At 34.9% G+C, this 20,447-nt stretch overlaps 2 protein-coding genes across 2 annotated transcripts; one reads left to right on the top strand and one right to left on the bottom strand.

Annotated features, from left to right (window-relative positions):
- Window positions 1-1,289: 1,289 nt before the first annotated feature.
- Window positions 1,290-3,753, top strand: LOC129242424 (probable ATP-dependent RNA helicase Dbp73D). The gene is made up of 5 exons (XM_054879052.1): window positions 1,290-1,414; window positions 1,476-2,870; window positions 2,932-3,054; window positions 3,114-3,294; window positions 3,372-3,753. Exons 1-5 carry the CDS (start codon window positions 1,392-1,394, stop codon window positions 3,735-3,737), a joined length of 2,088 nt encoding a protein of 695 aa, XP_054735027.1. The 5' UTR covers window positions 1,290-1,391; the 3' UTR covers window positions 3,738-3,753.
- Window positions 3,754-4,750: 997 nt separating this feature from the next.
- Window positions 4,751-18,412, bottom strand: LOC129240109 (importin-4-like). The gene is made up of 8 exons (XM_054875627.1): window positions 17,964-18,412; window positions 11,816-11,988; window positions 11,024-11,742; window positions 9,726-10,135; window positions 9,135-9,244; window positions 7,935-9,075; window positions 7,649-7,869; window positions 4,751-7,578 (listed from the first exon to the last, which is right to left on the bottom strand). Exons 1-8 carry the CDS (start codon window positions 18,024-18,026, stop codon window positions 7,152-7,154), a joined length of 3,264 nt encoding a protein of 1,087 aa, XP_054731602.1. The 5' UTR covers window positions 18,027-18,412; the 3' UTR covers window positions 4,751-7,151.
- Between the last annotated feature and the right edge of the window lie 2,035 nt (window positions 18,413-20,447).

Genomic DNA, 20,447 nt, shown 5'->3' with positions numbered 1-20,447 from the left:
AATGTCGCTTACTTTTTTAACGCTTGTGGCGGAACTGAACTGTCAAATTGACAGTGTGAGTTACAATGTGTCAATATTTCTTTCTGATTTGGATGCCATAAGGAAAAAACGTAAGTGCAACATGTAAAAATTGTTTGTGAATTTTTTTGGAGTGGATTTTGGAACAGTGAATAATTTCTTACGAAATTTGAGAATTTAATGTGAAATCCGAATGAAATTATGTGTTCGTGGAAAAAAAATTTTTTTTCGTTTTTTTTTTTTTTTGAAAAATATAAATGGATAATGGTTTAAAAAGCTCCAATGCTTAATAAAACATATAAATTGAAACGAAAAATTCATGGATGATCAGGAAAAAAGACGATTGTTTATTCATATGCGTTGATTTGAAATTTAAAAACAATCTTCTTTTTTCCTGATTTTCAATTTATATTTTATATTTACTCAAAAACAAATAGAAAAACAAAAAATATTGTTTATGCCAAAGCGCTTGAATAAAGAATAAAGAAATAAATAATATGAAAACCATATATTTTCTGTTCTAAACCATATCTATTCTATTTTAGTGTGCCCAGCGAATGGGGCCGGGTTTGCTAGTGCAGAATAATGTACATTCATACGTACGTATGGTTTCGGTTATTTTATTTCATTCCTTTTGTTTCCTTATTTACATACATTGAATACTATTTAATATTTTTTTCTTCGGGTTAATGATCACATACATATATACATTATAGAAACTTTTGAGGTAGGGCAGTTTTAGTTAGTTAATGTACACCCACAAAATAATGTTAGTACACCATTGTTTTAAATATACGTATGTATATATTAATTTTGAATACATGAATTGTTATGCTCTGATAGGGTTAATAAATATTTAATGAAAATGATTCATTTGAGTTTGCATAATTTTGGTCTGATTTCGGAGGAAGTGTAGATGATCTAATGGGGCTTTATTTACGTCTACAACGTCTACGACATACACATGCGCTGCTAGGCTTAAGGATTCCTAGGCCGTTTAGAACTGTAGGTGGAAGTTATCTATGTTAGCAGTTTTTAATTTTCTCCGTGCGCAATTTATTTAGTTTATCTTGCGATATTTATCATGGCAGCTTGATTCTACTGCTGTGTTTTCGAACCCACGTAATGAAGCTCCGTGACACAAACGAGTGCACACGGCGCAGTTTAACGAAGAATTTTTCTTGAAAAATGATTGCTTATAATATTGCATTTCATTTCAAATTTTTTTTAATTATTATAGGGTGGCAATCTTTAAAAATGTTTATTTTTGTTATTTCTCTTTGAGTTCATTCTACACGTGTTTAGTAGAACGCAGAATAAAAGAAATTGCAAAATATTTGTTAGCTCCTTGGATTCAATCAAGTTGTCTGGAAATGGAATTATTTACTATAAATCGGTTAGTTATCTATTAAACAGATAGATTATAAATTTGCTAAAATTACTCCTACTTATTTAAGATACACTGATGATAAAATTGATGAGGCCAAGAAAAATGAGGATGCAATTCTAAAGAAGATACTCCAAAAAGTGGAAAAACGCAAAAGGAAAAAGAGCGCTGCCGGCGAACTGCTGTATTCAAATGAACAAACAGAGGGAAAGTCCAAACCTATTATTGAGGACATAAATGAAAGCGAACTAGTCCAAGAACTTAAGAACGAAAACGCTGAAGAATCTGCCGTCATCGATAATGATGTCGATCCAATCGCCAACGGCGTACCCGTCTTTGAAACAACCAATTTTCAAGTGCTCGGCGAGGATGTGCACAATAGTAAACCAAAAGCAGTCAATATGGTGCTGCCGTCTTGGCTAGCGCATCCCACAATCATCTCAACAACTATAACACCAAAACACGATGCAGTGACAGAAATATCAGAAATTGCTAAATTAACCTACTTAGCACCGCATATAAGACAGTCACTGAAAGAAATGCACGTGACAAGACTATTTCCAGTACAAACGACAGTGATACCATGCTTACTTGAGGCACACGCCAAGCCGCCACCATTCCGACCACGCGACGTCTGCGTTTCAGCACCTACAGGTAGTGGCAAAACTCTAGCCTTTGCCATACCAGTGGTACAATTATTAGCTAATCGCGTAGAACGTAAAATACGTGCATTAGTTGTATTGCCAGTTGGCGAGTTGGCATTGCAAGTTTTCAAAGTGTTCAAAAAGTTATGTGAAAAAACTAATTTAGCTGTTTGCCTTCTATCCAAGAAGTTTCCATTTGCTCAGGAACAAGAAAAACTTGTAGAGCGTTATAAAGAACAATATTACTCAAAGGTGGATATTCTAGTAACGACACCAGGTCGCTTGGTTGATCACATACATGCAACAAAAGGTTTTTGCTTAAAAGCTTTACGTTTTCTGGTTATTGACGAAGCTGATCGTATAATGGATGCAGTTTTTCAAAATTGGCTCTATCATCTGGATGAGCATGTACGTGCTACGTCGGATCAATTGCTTTCTGGACGCGCAGCACCACTCTGTTATCGAGAATTGGAGTCGAGGTGTGGCGCACAACCGCATAAGTTACTTTTCTCGGCAACGCTTTCGCAGGATCCGGAAAAATTACAGAATTTAAGATTATTCCAACCTAAGTTATTTACTTCGGTGCTTTTTAGCTTATCGGAATTACAGGAGAAGTTTGCAGATGCAACTAACAGCGAAGAACAGAATCAACAATTGAATCGTGGTGAATTCGTAGGAAAATATACAACACCAGCTGAGTTGACCGAACGCTACTGTATCACAGAGAATCGCATTAAACCATTAACGCTCTTTGCCTTGATCAATGAAAATGAATGGACGAAATTTTTGTGTTTCACAAACAGTGCCGAGGCGTCGAGCAGGTAAATAATAAAATCATAAGCGATTTTGTTCAAGTTAAAAAGTACCTTAATTTTTCTATAGATTATCTTTTGTTTTAAAATCGCTATTTAATGAGAAGCTGATCATAGGCGATTTGAGTGCTTCGATTAGTCCAAAAGAACGTGCAAATGTGTTAAGTCAATTCGCGCGTGGGCGTGTTCATGGGTATATATAAATTTATACAAATAATTAATGGTGGAGAAACTTGAACATTTTTTCCCCAGCCTTGTTTGTTCAGATGCACTGGCTCGTGGTATTGATCTACCTGTTGTGGACGTTGTTATCTCTTATGATTTGCCGCGACACATTAAAACCTATATACATCGTATTGGACGCACAGCGCGTGCGGGTAATCTGGGTACAGCGATAACAATTCTAACACTAAAGGAATGGGAGCGATTTAATGTAAATTTGTAGTGCCACCCTTAATATTTTGAAATTCGTAATATAATATTAATTTTCAAACAATCATTGCATTACAGCACATGCTCGGCGAAGTAGGTAAAGTTTTAACGAATGAAATTACCGTAAACACCGACTATGAGACGGAATATGCCAAATCGTACACACTAGCGCTGCAGGGTTTGCGTAAGAAACTTGAACAAGAAAAGCGAGTTCAATTATTGCGAAAGGAGCACGTCAAGGATAAAGCCAAATTTACAGCTAAAGATCCTTCGAAAATGTCCATTATGGAAAAATTGCAGTTACAGGCTTTTACACAGGTGGAAAATGTCGAAGGAGACGATCAAGAACCGAAAAAAAGTCGGAAAAATAATCAAAAAGATATGTTTATCAAGCGCAAGAAATTTAATGCGAGCGCAGGTAAATCTAAAGATATTCAAAAATAAAGTTGTTTATAAACAATTTGTGCGTTCCTTTATTTATATATTCAGTATTCGGTCCATTTTATAATTTTTCTTTGATAAAGGCAAAAATGCAAGCCAGACCGCTGAAATTGTGAATGATAACTAATTACGTGCAATCTTGGTTTCGTCGAATTCGTTCAGGCAGTTTTGATGTTAAAGCAAATGTTGATAAAATCCATGTTATGCATTTTGTTTTCATTTCATTCACCTCTACCAAGTGACGTGACCAAGTTCCTCTTACAATTTTTTTTTCACCATAGCTATCAAGCAAACCTTGAAATCTATCATCCTTGGGTAAAATCACAGAAAAAATCGAAGTTCACCGGTATGATAGTAGACCTAGAATCGCCCAGGAGTTAAAGGTCGACCATAAAAATTTCTAAACCATTTGCACTAAAAATAATGGATTTCTATTGGATTGAATATTTTTTCTGTTGGCAATCTAATAATTTTTAATAATGAAAACTCCTGCATAGAAGCAACGTAAAAGCTAAAATGCTTGCAGTTTTATGGTGTCTCAGGAACAACTGATGATTTTGCACGGCATTGTCTGATTTGTATTGTTTTTTGGTCACAATGGGAATGTTTGTGTTTCTACTTTAATAGCAGAAAATATTTTATATAGATTTTTGGCTAATTCTGCAGAAGTAGTTGTCTCTAGTCGAATTATTTCAGTACCCTAGACCGTATTCTGCATAGTGGGAATCGAACTCAGAATCAACTGCCAGTATCTTATGCATACGGACGCAAAGGATTATGTCGTTACCATGACTGCCGCTTCTAGATTACCGGAAAGACACGAATTTATAAAATATCCGACCAAGGACCGTAACTTCTACTATATTCCGCTAAAATGTAAGACAACAGCAACTGCTTGAATAAAAAATTATTTGCCATTTTTCTTTCTAAAGGAAATAAAAAGAAAGCACGAAGGGATATAGGGAAAAATCATTAGAGCTTTAATTTCACAGATTATTTATTAAAACTCCTTTAAATGTTTTCTACTGTTTTAAACTTTATTTCGTTGCATATTTTTGTTCTAAAAATTATTCATCTCATATTCAAATTTCACGTTTGTATAAATATATAATTATCTAGATTCTGAGGAAATTTAAAGAAATAAATAAAATATAATGAAAACCCAAATTTCGTATTGAAAGCTACAAATCCTTTTATTTTAATGGATGAATTTAAGCAAAACTTCGTTTTATAATACATATACATATGTAGTTTTAAGCAATTTAATAATATTTTTATTCAATTGCTGTGCTATATGGTGTAATAATGAAAAAGGAATTTATTAAGCGTTTAATATAAAAATAAACATAAGAAATAAAATGTAAGTATATGCCCTGGCAATGCTTTACTTTCACAAAAACAAAAAAAAAAGAAGACTAGTCGAAGGAGAAGATAAACGCTAAAACACAGCAAGTTTTAGATGTGCGCTAAAACTATAGTTTAATTGATTGTGTAGCAGAGTTGCAGTTGGTTGTTGTGGTCGTGAGGTGGGTTGTGCTGTTGGTCACACCAGCAAAACAAAAATTCAAGATAAATAAATAGGGAAACTCATAGAGAGATCAATGTGACATGCACTGCAGTCGGAAGTGTTTATAATCACTTGTGTTTTTTTTTTCTTTTTACTGTTAGCCATACAAGTGATAAACGAAATGGCTTACTGTTTTGATAAATATAAAAAGTTAAGCATAGCCAGCCAAATATAAAAAGAAATTAAATTCTTTAATTTTCAGTTTTGTTTGTGTTGTGATGTGTGTTCAGAATCCCAGTAAAGGCGCGGGGCACGCTTTCTAACTTCATTTTTTATAACAACTTGACACAGAGTTTATATCACAGCCTTTATATATTCACTTGGAGACTAAAATACTACCTCCCCTCAAGAGGAGATAGGCGAAGATTTTGCATATAAATGTATATATACATATGCTGGTTTTGAGTTGAACATTTGAGCGTTTTAAATTGAACGCTGCGAATAAAAAATCACAATTTCTCTTATGATTGCTGTTTAATGGAATTTCGGAGATGAAATTTGTACGTGGGAAGCTCTCCATGTGTATATCTTAAATATACAAAACTACATATAAATCTAAGGCATATTTATTTATTATTCTTTAATGTTAATCTTTAATGTTTTTTTCTTCTTATAAAAACGAAATTGTGTAAAACATATTCGGAAAATAAAAATGGATGTGTCTTAGTTGCCTTATTCGGACGTTTAACGTTGGAATATACAAGTGCATGTATTTAATGTGTTATTTAAATATCTATATATATTTTTTCATTACATAGAGTATTCGTTTGCTTTTTATATAGCAGTAATTGCTTAACTGAATTATTGCCTTTGGTGCACATTTGTAAAAAAAATGCAGTCCGTTACTTCAAGCTCCATGCATGTAATTATTACAGTTGATAAGTGATTCAGAAGCGCTAGTTAAATCTCATAACCAAAAAGTAATTGAACTCATTTTTTCTTGCAAACACGGCTAATGGAGAGATGTACTTAATGACATTACTGAGAGACAAATTTCGTTGTTAATTTTTCATTTCACAAAATAAAAAAAGCGTAGGCTTAACACAATTAACAATTTCAATTTGAACAAAAGTGTCCACTAAAAATTTTAAAATTATACCTACTTGAATGCGCATGTGCATCGACGCCCTGTTATTAAATATTTGCCTTTTACAATGTGTACTTTAAAAAAAAAATATATATAGGAATAATGTCATTAATTAATGTTAATTTTCCAAAACATGCAGGAAAATTAGTTACACAATCGCTTAAGTGGTAACAGGGACTGGTACATGGAAATTTAAGTAAAAACTAATATTTCTTAGTGCGTTTTGAATGTTATATTTGTTTGTATTTTTTACGCAAAGATATATTCAACTCGTCTTCACGGAGGAAAACATGATCTAAAGGTTTAAGAAATATTTAACAAAAATATTTCTGTGCAAAAAAGAGAAATAAAAAGTAAATATTAATTTTTATATAACACATATTTTTTTACTATTAAATACTCGTTTTCGGCTTCCAGTCCCTGATTTAAAAATTTCCTTAGCTGCAATTGAGCAGTTCGGGCTTTTCCCTATGCTGTTTTGGATTAAAAAAAAATGCGCGCAGTCTTAAGTCTTTGTTTTTACACCCTAAAAGGAAAAGATAGCACAAAACAATTATGTTTAAATGGTAGATTTCAAATATAGCATAAAGTCGAGTTTTTGTTTAAGTAGGGTGTGTGCTTTTGAAACTACTTTTCTTTGTAGGTTGTAATGGAGACAATTACTTTTCCGTACCGTTCATTATTCACGTAAATAACTCTAAATTTTGCTGAAGTATATGAAATGAATGTCCGGTTGCTATTCTTTACTTTCAATCGTTATCATTTATAGCGTTTGCAAGAAGGCAATAATTTCCGGGTTCGAATTGGCAACTGTACTGAATTTATCGGGATAATTTTCACGTATCTCTTGCAGTAGGCCCAAAGCTGTGTCATATGTTTCCTTTTCTGTGTATTCCTTTTTGTAGAGTACGTGTATGGATATCGCTATAATCTGTTCCAATGAGCCGGCGATCGCATCGCGCGCCTGCAAATATAATTGCTTCAAGCACTTAAAGACGGATGCATTTTCATCGAAATCTTCGCGAAGGGGCAAATGTTGCATGAAGACAGGCAACACTTGGGCGAGCGGCACCAAAGAACTGTTTATGATAATAAGACGTGCAATAGCGCCACAAATATTATCCAATGCACTAGGTTTGGTCTCCTTCGAAACAGCTTGTGATAAGGCATTTAAAATGTGAGGATAAGCTCTGCAAACAACAAGCAAATATTAGTGTTATTAACTCGCACAAACAATTTCCAAGTATTGCTAGCACTTACTCGTATGATTTCTCCTCAGAGTATAAAACCAATTCACCCAGGCCGTATACAGCATTTTGGCGTGCTTGATCGAATTCATCAGAGAGTCCAGTAATCATAATTGGACAGAATGTATTGAAAAATGTTCCAGTGTGTTTTTGTAAAGGTGCAAAGCATTCTGCCAATGCACCATAAGCGAAAGCGCGTTGAGATTCAAGATCCTCGTTTTTCTTTGCCTTTTGCTGCAAATCAATGTTATTTATTAACGTACTGTGAAAGTCTAGTAATTTTATTTCTCTGTGCATACCAATTTTTGTAAGATAATCGGGTATGTGCGCTCAAAATATGGCCTAAATTGATCGGGTCCCATTGCCGCTCCCAACAATGGCAGCATATTGCCAGCACCCTCAACGATCGCCTCATCGTATTCGCTCTCCTCGGCATCTTCATCATCATCGCCAGTCGACTCATCGAATTGGCAAGCAACCTTGCCCTGTAGGACGTCGGTAATGCAGGCGAATACAACGTCACGCAGCTCAATGGTCGGCAAGGTGACTTGCTTCAACTCTTTTAATAGATCACCCAAACCTTCGAGGGCCGACAACACAACCGATACTTCTTCGTCATCGTGAACAATTTGTCCCAGTTTGGGTAACAAAATTGTAATCGCATTAGATACACCATGCAAATCCTGTTGTTTGAAGAGAGCAACAACGAATGAGCTCAATGCATCAATTGACACCTTGCGTATATCCTCCTGTGGATGATCGATCATCTTGTAGACATTTTGATAAGATTTCTCCAAGTATGGAATGAAAGCGGTACCAGTATGTTCAGCGAATTCTTTCAATGCCAATATGGCCTCTTCTTTCTCATCCAAATATGAGTTTTCAACACTGTATCCAGCAATATTATCTAAATCATCCTCGTCCTCATCTGAATTTTCAATATCGATGTCATCTTCATTCTCATCAGCCTCTTCAGCTGGTGCTGGTACACCATCATCATCTTTAAATTCGGGCACTACTTCCTCAGTGGAGAGTATAGAATCGAACATGCGTTCAATTACCTTTGGAAAAACTGATGCCATCTCTTCGTTAACCACTTCAGCCAATGATGCAATCAGATTGTAAAGAGCACGACGTACATCGGGATCTTCGGCTTTTTCGAGCAAATTTAAAGCAAAAGTCATTGTATCGGTGGCTAAGGGCATGAAGTTTTGCTTGCCAATAGTACGCGCCAAAGCTGCCAAAGTATCAATAGCTTGTGGGCGTAGACTGATGATGTCTTCGTTTTCAGTTGGTGCCAAGTACGATTGTAAGATTGTGATTAAACGTGGGAAATAGGGCAGCATATTTTCATTTGTTGCATTAGCAGCAGCGGAAATGGCGCTTAAAGCAAGTTCGCGAACGCGCACTGAATTATTGGGGTTCAAGGCTTCGAACAAACTGAAAATAAACACATTAAAATGTATGCAAACGTCTTTTATGATCTATTGGTCGTTTACATTTCCATCAGCACTGGCAAGTGAGGTACCAATTCATCTTCCAAATTCTCACAGAAAGTTTCCAGTGCATAGAACATACGATCGATATGTTTAGGTTCAGTTCCACCGCTCTAAAGGGGGGGAAAAAAATAAAATTTGATTTAAAAGGTAAATTGGCATTTGGACTCTTAAAAAATTAACATTTTGTGCAAGCTTTTCATGCAAAGAGAACAAAAACCGAGTCAAATATTTCTTTCCTACAATGTATGACACAAAAATCAAAATAACTAGCAAAATTAGTACAAAATTTCACTACATAATTAGTTAAAACCGATTTTCGCTTGATTTGCAGCTGATTCATATAAAGTATTGTATCTGTTTTAGGCGGCCATGGCTCGGTGGCTACATCATTTGGCCAGGATGCCTTTTGTTTGGTAAGCGTCAGTGAAAAGGAAAAACACAAAGAGAGCCAAAATTGTACAAAGTTACCATATATAAGCAGTAATAACTCTATTTGATCTTTGAAATCGTACATATGCATTTATGTAAACAAATAGCTCAATTATGGAAATTTTAAATCTAACCAAACACAAAATCAATTTAAAAACTTACCCGCAATTCATTGCAGAGTTGATGCAAGAAGTCAAAGAGTATCGGTAGGATTTGTGGTGCGAACTTGGTGATGTCCGGTTGCAAATGCTCCGAAAATTGACCGAGTGCAAAGAAGGCAGCATTGCGTACGAGTGGTATTGGATCGGTTATGCCAACTTTAACTATGTTTAGCATAGTTTCGAGATATTTATTGCAGATCGCTTCTGAGCAGCCCTCGGCAATAACAGCCATGCTTAGATAGGCAGCGCGACGTGGCAGTGGATCCGGGCCCTGCAGAGCAGGCTCCAAAAGTTGCAACAATGGTGGAATCAGCTTTTCTGGTGGTACGCTTAATGCCAACAGGTCCATTGTTTGTGTTGCAGTAGTCATGGGATTCGAGTTGTCTTCACCCAAAAAGTATTCTTCGTCATCTTAAATGGATACATAAAAATTTTATTTTACTTTCAATTAATAATTATTTCGTGAATTATTTGTTTGCTCGCAAAGTAAATGTTATAGGATGAGTTTTATTTTTCATTCTATAAATAAGTTTTAAGTTTTAGGCTTAGGGAATTCTTATAAATTTCTTACGAAATTCAGTGAGTATTGGTCTACGAAATAGAGTCTGTAAATTTCACATTTTCTCCCAAAATATTATTCTTTTTCTTAAATTCTATTTGACGCGTCGCTTTAATATATTTTTTCGATTATTATAAGTTCGATAGGTTCGTAAAACAAAAATAAAAAATAAAATAAAATCAAAAAATTACAAAAATTAATTAAAACAGAAAAAAATTTAAAAAAAAATAAATTAAAACAAAAAAAAATAATAAATTCATCACATAACTTTTAACACGTTGAGTGCCACCATACAACAAAAAAAAATGGGGTTCGTCCGGCCACGATTTTTTTTACATAATACAATAGAATATTTGAATTTTTGAATAGGCCATATGATGCCACATTGGTCTCATACCCATAGGCCAAGCAGCATAAACAATGCAATGGCTCTAGTATGGCGTGAATACACTACTACTAATAGCCTCTATGAAGCAGCTGCATCAGCACAAACCGAAATCTCACACATTATACCGTGAGACCAAGTGTCACCACAAGGCCTGAAAGTCCCTTCGCACTGTGAGACCAACCTGGACTCACATGGCACTCAGCGTGTTAAGGGCAACATTTGGTAAAAATTAAAATTTAAATTGTTTAATTTAATATGTGTTATGTATTGAACGTAAAATTAAAATTAAGACGCCCGTATTAAATATCATGTGAAATAAACATATTATTTAGAAATCTATCGATCAACTCACCGTCCTCATCTTCCGGCTCCGTTGCCATCAAATTGAAAACTACCCGTATTATGGGTTCAATCAACTTCTGCTTAATGATCAATTTTTTCTTGAGACGCACTAACCAACCGACATAAGCCACAGCTTTGATGCGCACAGCGCTATCAAGTTGCGCATTATTAGCTGCCTCCAAGCAGAACTCCAACAGCATTTTAATGTGATTGTTCAACAATTTAGCATTAAGATCAGCCATACTTTCAAGGATATCAAATGCATGCACAAACTGATCCACCTCTGGTTGCACTGCGAATGCTTGCAACGATTTAACAATCAATGGAATGGACTTCTGCAACGTTTGCTCGGCGGTGTTGTGGCCCAGTGTGAATGGCACCAAGTAAGTCATGCCAGTAAGAATATTGAAAATTACAGGCGTAGCCATATTACCAGTAGCCTCTGTGGCAACCAATGCAGCTGTAAACATTTCACAAACCGATTCCATATGCTGCAAGAATTGATCCGGTGCCGCATCAGCCAAAATGGCAAATGTTGATGAACCCAATTCACTTTGTTTGGGATCGGCCGAAGAGCAATAGCTGTATATGAACTTTAGCACCTCATTCATCCATGAATCGGCCTTTTTGGCTTCGTGGCGCACCAAAACACCAACGAATTGAGCGATAGCTTTACGTACAGACTTCTGCTGCTCCTGCATGAGTGCATTAAGCATACCTTGCTTAATGCTACATAAAAGAAAACATGAAATATTGGAAATTATATATGTCTATAGTAAATATGTGACTACGCTGTACTTACATTTGCTGTTGCTCGGCCGGCACTTTGTTCCATTGACGTAACTTTGACAAATGCTTCTTAAGTAATACCGCAGAATATTGACGAACCTGCGGCTCGGGAGCAGATACAGCAATTTCACAAAGAGCAGGAATTGTCTCGGGATGCTTGTAAGCCTCCTGCAAATCAGACGTTGCCTATAAATAAAGAACATTACACAAAAAATCACTTGCTTGAAATTATTCGTCATTTGTGTATATTGACAGATACTACATTGGTATCTAAAGTAGGTTGTTGTTGTTGTAGCAGCATTGTCCTTGGCCGGATATAAATCCGGGTCGTTTCGGTAACGTAGAACCGACTGTCGTGGAAATCTAAAGTAGCTCCTTTTGACTGCTGAAGCCAAACGCGTTGCACAGATGGGTTACTACCAATAAATATGTGGGTATATTATGACACATAACAGGTAGTACTGATATAGCAAAAAACAACAACAATTTTTTCTTTTATTTTTGGTCCCTAGAATGCCATAATCTATAAACAAAGATTGACAGTTTATAGTAATTTAAACAAAAATTTTACACTTTAAAAACCAAACAAATAGCAAAAAATCAAATGAGCTGCTGTGCTGAAACTACTTGTTCAATGTACCTTAGGGTATATTGATATTTTTGCAAGGCAAAAAAGAAAAGGCATCATCTAGTGCCATGGTACTTCTCCTCTGTGTATAATTTTGATATGGATATGTTAGCGACGAGTGTCGACCACACAGGTAGTTTGGGGAAATCCTCTTCATTGATAGAATTGTTTTTTGAATATCAAATAGTAATTTGGGGCGGTGCGGTTTTAGTTCAGACTATTTATTTACCCGGTTTATCTGCGGGCTTCTGCTTTTCTGATGGCCTACTGGAGAAAGCAAGCAGCCATTTAGTAACACGACACTTGGAACTAAAAACCAAAGGATATGGTATGCATTGCCCGCTAAAATAGCTCGCGTTCTATCGAGGGCGATGAACTACCAAGCTTTTAAGTTATGTGATTTATATGGCAGAAAATTCGGCTTAAAACTGTAGGTCCCTCCATTTGTGGAACAATATCAAGACGCACGCCACAAATAGGAGGAGGACACCTAACAGTCAAACACCTAACAGAAATGTACGCGCCAATTATTTATTTATTTTTTTATCATAGCTTATTACATTTTAGTATAATAAAGTGCAAATATGAGGTTACTAAAAAATTCTTTAATTTTTTATAACATTTCTCTATGACGATGTTGCGTATTTTGTCCATATAAAAACAATTCTTGGAATTGGAATTTTTGCATAAAACTTCAAAATGGGATTTATATAGTTTTTATTAGACAAGGAGCTCTACTTTAAAAAAAATTAACATTGAAAAAAAAAAAAATAGTCAAAACCGGTCAAATGTTTATATGCCCTAATTTTGTAGCGGGATGGGATGTATATTTATATGTAAACGGTGTATAAGAGGCAAACCAAGTTACTTCGTGAATGGTCGTATTACAAACATCATTATTCCAACATCAACCCTAAACGTTCAAAACCTGCCTATCCAACATCGGTACCCACTAACCACATTACCCCATACACCCGACTCCGTATTGGGCACACCATAATCACCAGCGTACACCTATTACAGGGTAATACACCCAACACCTGCCCCTTCTGCCCAGCAACAGTCAGTGTACATCACCTACTGGTATCCTGCCCAGAACTTGCTTCTCAAAGGCACCACCACTTCAGCAACACAGATCCTCTTCTACTTCTAAAAGAAGCCACTGAAGAAAACATCAAAAATATTTACAAATTTCTGAAGGACACCGACCTACTCCGTCGTATCTGATTCAACATATAGTACATCACCAGACAGCCGAAAGCCTCTGCTGCTAGCGCTGCGTTTGCTTAGTTTACTTTTAATTTTATTATCATGTAAGCTTTAAAAAATAAAAATAAATAAATAAAAGTTCGGTGTACAAGTTCATTCACTCTGGCAGAATGTAGCTGAAGAAATCAAAGATTATAGCTGTAGCCGACACACTGAAAGTCTGATGATTTCTCCTATCCTCACTTTCCCTTCCTCATGACACCTTTACTTTGAATCGAAAATAGAAAAAAAAAACCAATACTCCTACAAAGGGGAGTGTATTGCTTCGATACAGTGAAAAAAAACGATACAAAACAAATTAAACAATAATTCATTCGCTTCACCTAGAGTCTACTACGCGAATTTATATATAACACCGCACATCTCTTGTTACTGTTTTTACACACAAATTGGCTTACAAGTGTATGTACATTCAGTCAAAATAATATCGGGAATTGTTCATTTAAAAAGCGCGCGTTATATATATGTCTAAATTTTTTTTTTGCTAGAGTGTTGGTACAACTGTCCTCTATAGTGTCCTCCCAGAGTTTGAGCGTGATCTGTCAATTAGCATGTTTTTGCCATTTAATTATATCAGTCAACCGCAAGTGTGCCCTACGATTTTCACTATGGACAAAAATATCGAACAAAGAATTTGTTTTAAATTTTGTGTTTTGAACGGGATTTCGTGTGCCGAATCATTGAAAATGTTGTAGAAAACCTATGGTGACTGTGCTTTATCAAAAACACAGGTCTACGAGTGGTATACGACTTTTGCAGATGGCCGAGAAGTCGTGGAAGACTTGCCCCGATCTGATCGCTCCATCAACGTCTTGAACGGATGAAAACGTCGAAAAAGTTAAGGAAACGGTGCTGGAAAACCATCATTTAAGTTTGAGAGGTAGCTCGTGACCTTAGCGTGTCTCACGAATCGATTCGCAACATTTTCCATCATCAATTGGGCATGAGACGCGTGGCTGTTCGACTCGTTCCAAGAGAGTTGAATTTCTTTAAAAAAATCATCGAAAGAAGAAGGCTGAAGACATACGTGGTATATGGTATGTACATGGGTATATGACCTTGACATGCAATCCTGAATGGCGCTGTGCACATGAGCCGAAACCCAAAAAACCACGTCAAAGTCGGTCATAAGTGAAAGTGATGCTACTCGTTTTCTTTGATTATCATGGTGTTGTGCACTCGGAATTCGTTCCAAATGGTTCTACGGTAAATAAAGAATATTATTTGGAAGTTATGCGACCTTTGAGAGAGAATGTGCGTAGAAAACGGCCCAATTTGTGGAAAGAAAACTCATGGATCTTGCACCATAACAACGCACAGTCTCACAATGCTCATATTGTGAACACTTGTTTGATCAAAAACTCGACAAATATCATTGAAAAGCCACCGTATTCACCGGATTTAGCCCGCTGTGACTTTTTACTTTTTCCAAAACTTAAAATCCGCGGACGCCGCTTTGAGTCGATAGGGGTAATTACGGAGAATTCGCTGAAGATCTCTTCAAAAGCGTTTAAAAGGTGCTTTGATGCCTGGACTAGTCGTTGGCATATGTGTATTGATTCGAATGGAGCCTATTTTGAAGGCGACAAAATAAAATTTGAAGGTTCAACAATTATTTTGCGTTTTATTGAACAATTCCCGGTACTTTCTTGACAGAATGTATCCAGGTCTGCAAAAGAAATGGATTTCAAAACTATTAAGCTAAGAGAAAGAGAAATTCCAATAAATATGACTTACTAAAGAAAAGGAAGCGAGGCAACCATGCGTCTTTTCAAGTATAAAAATTAATTAAATCATTATAATTATTACTCATCGTAAAGATGATAGAACCAAACACAACCAAACCTACGTCGTGCGCTTATTTGTATAAAACATAAGCAAATATGTCTGTACCTTAATACATAGAATATATTTATGGGATGTGTGATGCGACGCAATTTGGCCCCACCCCACATCCACCATAATCACAAGTTTAAAATTCTGCATGCTTTTCGATTTGCGACACAGCAGTCTTTCATTCAAGGTTTGCTTTTTAATGTACAAATTTCTATGTACAAACTTACTTATAGGTACATACATACATACATATACATATACGCGCAAATGGTGCTACTACCGCTTAATTAAAATGAAATTCGGTAGTGCATACATTTTGTGTGTTGGACTTGGCAACAGATTGCAAAAATAAAATACCTACATACATGTATATAATAAATATGTGTTAAAAGCAATGTGCGAAATCAAGAATTCCAATAGTATTAGTAGTTGTGACAGCCGGCCGGCGTGGAAGAAACCGGTCGAATCACGAACAAGACTGTAAATGGGTGGGTGTTAGCATACATTTCATATAAAAAATGTACATACATGTGTCTATATGTGCACTCTTAATTTTTTTCTTTTTCTACTTTTAATTTTAAGATTAGAGAGCGAGATATCTCGGGTCTTAATGCAGCTTATATGCATAGTATAAATAAATCTTTAATCAATAGTTAATTTGGATACCTGATATATTATTGTTTATTGAACAGATTTTCAGTGGAGCAGTGCAACATGAAGAAAAGTTTTTGAGTACGAATATAATTGGTTATATATTTAACTTAAATATGAAGTACCCAACTGAAAATTCGTGGAATATGAAGCATGCAAAGGAAATTTACTTTAATATATATATATGTACATAATTGGCGCGTACCATATTTCTGGGTGTTTGGCCGAGCTCCCCCTCCTATTTGTGGCGTGCGTCTCTATGTTGTTCCACAAATGTAGGGACCTACAGTTTCAAACCGACTCCGAACGGCAGATATTTTTTATGAGGAGCTTTTTCATGGCAGAAATACACTCGCAAGTTTGCCATATTGCCGAGGTGTAAGTTCGTGATTTTAGAAAATTTCAATTTCTTTATGTTCTGATAAAAAAAACACTAAGGTTTACAAATAATTAATTTTTGGCAATCGCTTCTTGATTTGAAGCTATAATGAATTTATTTATTAAAGTCTTAAAGGTTTGTGAATTTGATTATTTTTTCGATTTTGTATTATGGTTTTTTCCTTTTTTTATGTAAATGTTGAAAATTATAGGTATTTTTCTTTTTAAGGATTCTCTACGAAAAGTTAATCGCTTTGCGCTGTACTGATAGGTAAATGTGGGACACACGTATGTAAGTTTTAAGAATTACATTTTTGGCAATCGCTTCTTGATTTGAAGCTATAATGTATGTATATTTATTTAATAAAGACTTAAAGGTTTGTGAATTCCGGATTTATACTTTTTTATTTAAATGTTCAAAATTATAGGCCTTTCTTTTTAAGAATTCTTTACGAAAAGTTTATCGCTTAGCAGTTAGGTAAATATGGTAGACACGTATGTAAGTTTTAAGAAAGTTATTAATATACAAATACACAAACATATCAACAAAATATATATATATGTATTGTATATATAATTCAGGTGTTGTAAGCCCTTATCCACTCTCATTGTTATAAAATTTTGTATAAAAGAGTGCACCGAAGTGTGTTTGTTAAGTTTGGTTCGCATTCAATTTGTTTTATTTGCTATTGTTAATTCGACTGATAACAAGATACATAAGTGATAAATGCATTTATTATATCAAAATTTATTGAAGATAGGGAACAAATTTAACCACAAAATTACTTAAAAACTAGTATTAACGAATAGATATGGTGTTAATTTTAGCAAAGTAAACACTAAGTCAACATTTCCTCATTTTTTCTCACAAACAAGCGAATGAGAAATCGTACAAACACCCATCTTATGTGTTTTTCATTTTTATACAGTAACTAAATATTATTTTTATGTCTGTGATTAAAATAAGTCTTTTTTGCCAATCGTAAAATGCCTTCCTACTTCTTAAAAATAAAAATTTATAAATTAATTTTACTTTCACATATTTTTATTAAATTTGCAACAAGAAAAGTAACGTTTCAAATTTAAATGAACAAAATAACAGCTTGCGAAGAAACTAAATCATAATGAGAGCAAATACGACATGGCAATGACAAATAGAATAAAGCATACGAGCTGATGGCGCGTCCACGTGTTTTTCTAGGTTCGGGAAGATTCATCACCGTTCTTTGTAGTTAGCTCAAATTTAGTTGACATTTCTTATAAGCTGTGTTTATTTATTTAACATTAACCATTGTAATTATCGAGATTGCCTGAATTCTCTAACCAGAATTTACAAAAGTTTTTGCCAAATCATCAAATCATCATTGAAATAAAGCATGTGTCCACGTGAATTACATACCTTCTTAATAACATCGCTGTCCGATGAAAGCAAATTCGTTATAATTTGAGTTATTGGCTCCATTTTCACAAATTCTTCTGTAGCCACTTATTTCTTATTACTTCGTATGCAAAACCACTAAATTCTTTTAAGCTCCTTCTTTTGTTCCGGCCAATTACTTGCTTTGTGCTTCTTCGCTTTTCCACACGCACAAACAACCAAACTCACACGTGAATATAAAGATATGGGTTGCAACTTTTCACTTTTTGCAGGCAATTTCTCGCAAAAAATTATATCAGTTCAGTTGCACCAAAATTATTCACACTGCCTCACCGGACAGTTGATTTTCAAAGAATGATTGAATAAGAATAGCCGAGAAGGAAATTAATTGAGAGCTTTTTCTCGTATATTGCGCAAAAAATAATTAGAATTGTGATCGGAATGAATGACTGCCTTCGCCTTGCTTTCGTTGTTTGCCGCAGCAAGGCGAATTGAGTACTATAGTGGCGCCATTAAAAAAAAGTTACTTAATTTTTTTGCGATTTTGACAAGTCTGACGTCACCTCTGATCTCAATACAAAACAAACAAAGGTAGGAAAAATCACTGAATGGATTGGTAGTTGTGTGATTTGTGCGATATAAACTAATAAAACTAATGAAAACGAAGTGCCGTGTGCTAAATTGTGAAAGCACAAATTAATATAAAGCCTCCAAATTCAGTTTGAATTTCAAATTGAATTTTAAACTGAATTAGGAGGCTTTCACAATTTAATACACGGCACTATGTTTTCATTAGTTTGATTAGATTAAATCTCCCAAATCTCAATATTACCAAGCCATTCACTGAATTTTCATAAACACGTAATTTTGCCTACTTTTGTTTGTTTGGTATTGCGAAATGAACTGACGTCACACTTGTCAAAATCGCGAAAAATAAATTAACTGTTTTTTAATGGCGCCACACTAGTACTCAATTCGCCTTGGGTTGCACTCACATTTTGTTCACAAATACGTTCAGGTTTATTGTGAATTCGTACGTATTCAACCAAGGCCAAATCGAATCTATACAAGGTGACTTCGTTATAGCAGCTAATTTGTTTTTCTTGCGATTTGTTGGTTTGAATGTCAAAGTGCCCTGCTTCTTTATTGTTTACCTATTTACCTTTTCACATTCTCATTGAAATCTTGAAAATCGAATTACCGAAAACAAAACATAAAAATCTTGTTATAACAAAAACACTTTCAAACACGAAATAAATGTTGTTGATCCTGGAGCATTTTCTATGATTTCGCCTTGTACTCAGCATTACCATAACGGCGAACATAATAGCGAATGTTACGCTTTCCGAAAACAACTACTTTGTTTTTTGTGTTTTTGCCAACGTCTGATGTCATGCATCACAATAATACAAAACAAATAAACAAAGGGAGCAGAAATTACTTGTTTGTAGTATGCAATGAACGGCTTGATAATATTGTGATTCGTGATATTTCAACTAAAAAAAAATAATTAAAATACCTCCGAATGAAGGTTTTTCTCTGTTTTACATATTGCCGCCGTCATCGTCTACACCTCTTGCCATGCGATGTGTACAGTCACGACCAGATTATCAACAGTCACAAGCCCATTGTTCACAGCCACCAATGTCGCAGTTTCACCCGCCATCAACACAGTACCACCAGCCATGCCAGAATTTAGAATAATGTATATTGGGCAATTTTTGGCAAACTATTACGTCTTTATTAATGAAACTTGGTGGAGATGTTAGTGAGGTCTTAGGGAACACTCTTTATAACTCCAAATTATTCGGGAAATAATAATTTCATAATTATTTGCCTTCAAAATGCCCTTTGGAACTTTACTATAATTTGCCACATTACACTATATATTTTTTAGCACTTCACTAAAATTCACCAAATATACACTCACACGCGTGTTTTTACTTATTTTTATCCTTATATTCGAATTATTTTAATTAAAATTAAATGCAAATGCATTTGTCCATACAGTCACTTTCCAATTTTAAACGCGAATAAGAAGAAGATTAGAATGACAACAGTATGGTGTTGCCAGAAGCCTGCAAATGAAACAAAAATTAAGTATTTAAGTTTAGTGTTAATAATGGGGATGGGGGTTATTGTGCCTCTTTACTACATACACGCATATGATGTTTTAATTTTGGGTTCAATGGTTTTAACACGGAAAGGAGTTCTACGCAAAAATACTGTGGATTGCGTAGCCGGAGTTGGACTGATGAGGGTTATTTTTTTGAAGCGCGGCCGAAGGCCCCCACGCTAAAAGGAGTTCAACGCAAAAATACTGTGTTAATTAATTTAATTTAATTTTAATTACTTTATCATTTTTTGTGATACGCTTAATATCATTGTTTTTAAGTTTAAATGAGTTGCATGTTTTTATTTTCAAAAATATTTCTTAACTTCGTTTTTATTTCAGGTGTATGGCAACACCAACTTTTCGCTAAATTAGAGAACTTTAACATTAAA

Source organism: Anastrepha obliqua, chromosome 3 (assembly GCF_027943255.1).
Source record: "Anastrepha obliqua isolate idAnaObli1 chromosome 3, idAnaObli1_1.0, whole genome shotgun sequence".
NCBI lineage: Eukaryota > Metazoa > Arthropoda > Insecta > Diptera > Tephritidae > Anastrepha > Anastrepha obliqua.
Note: the sequence above shows the minus strand (reverse complement) of the source record. Positions and strands in the feature narration are given on the sequence as shown.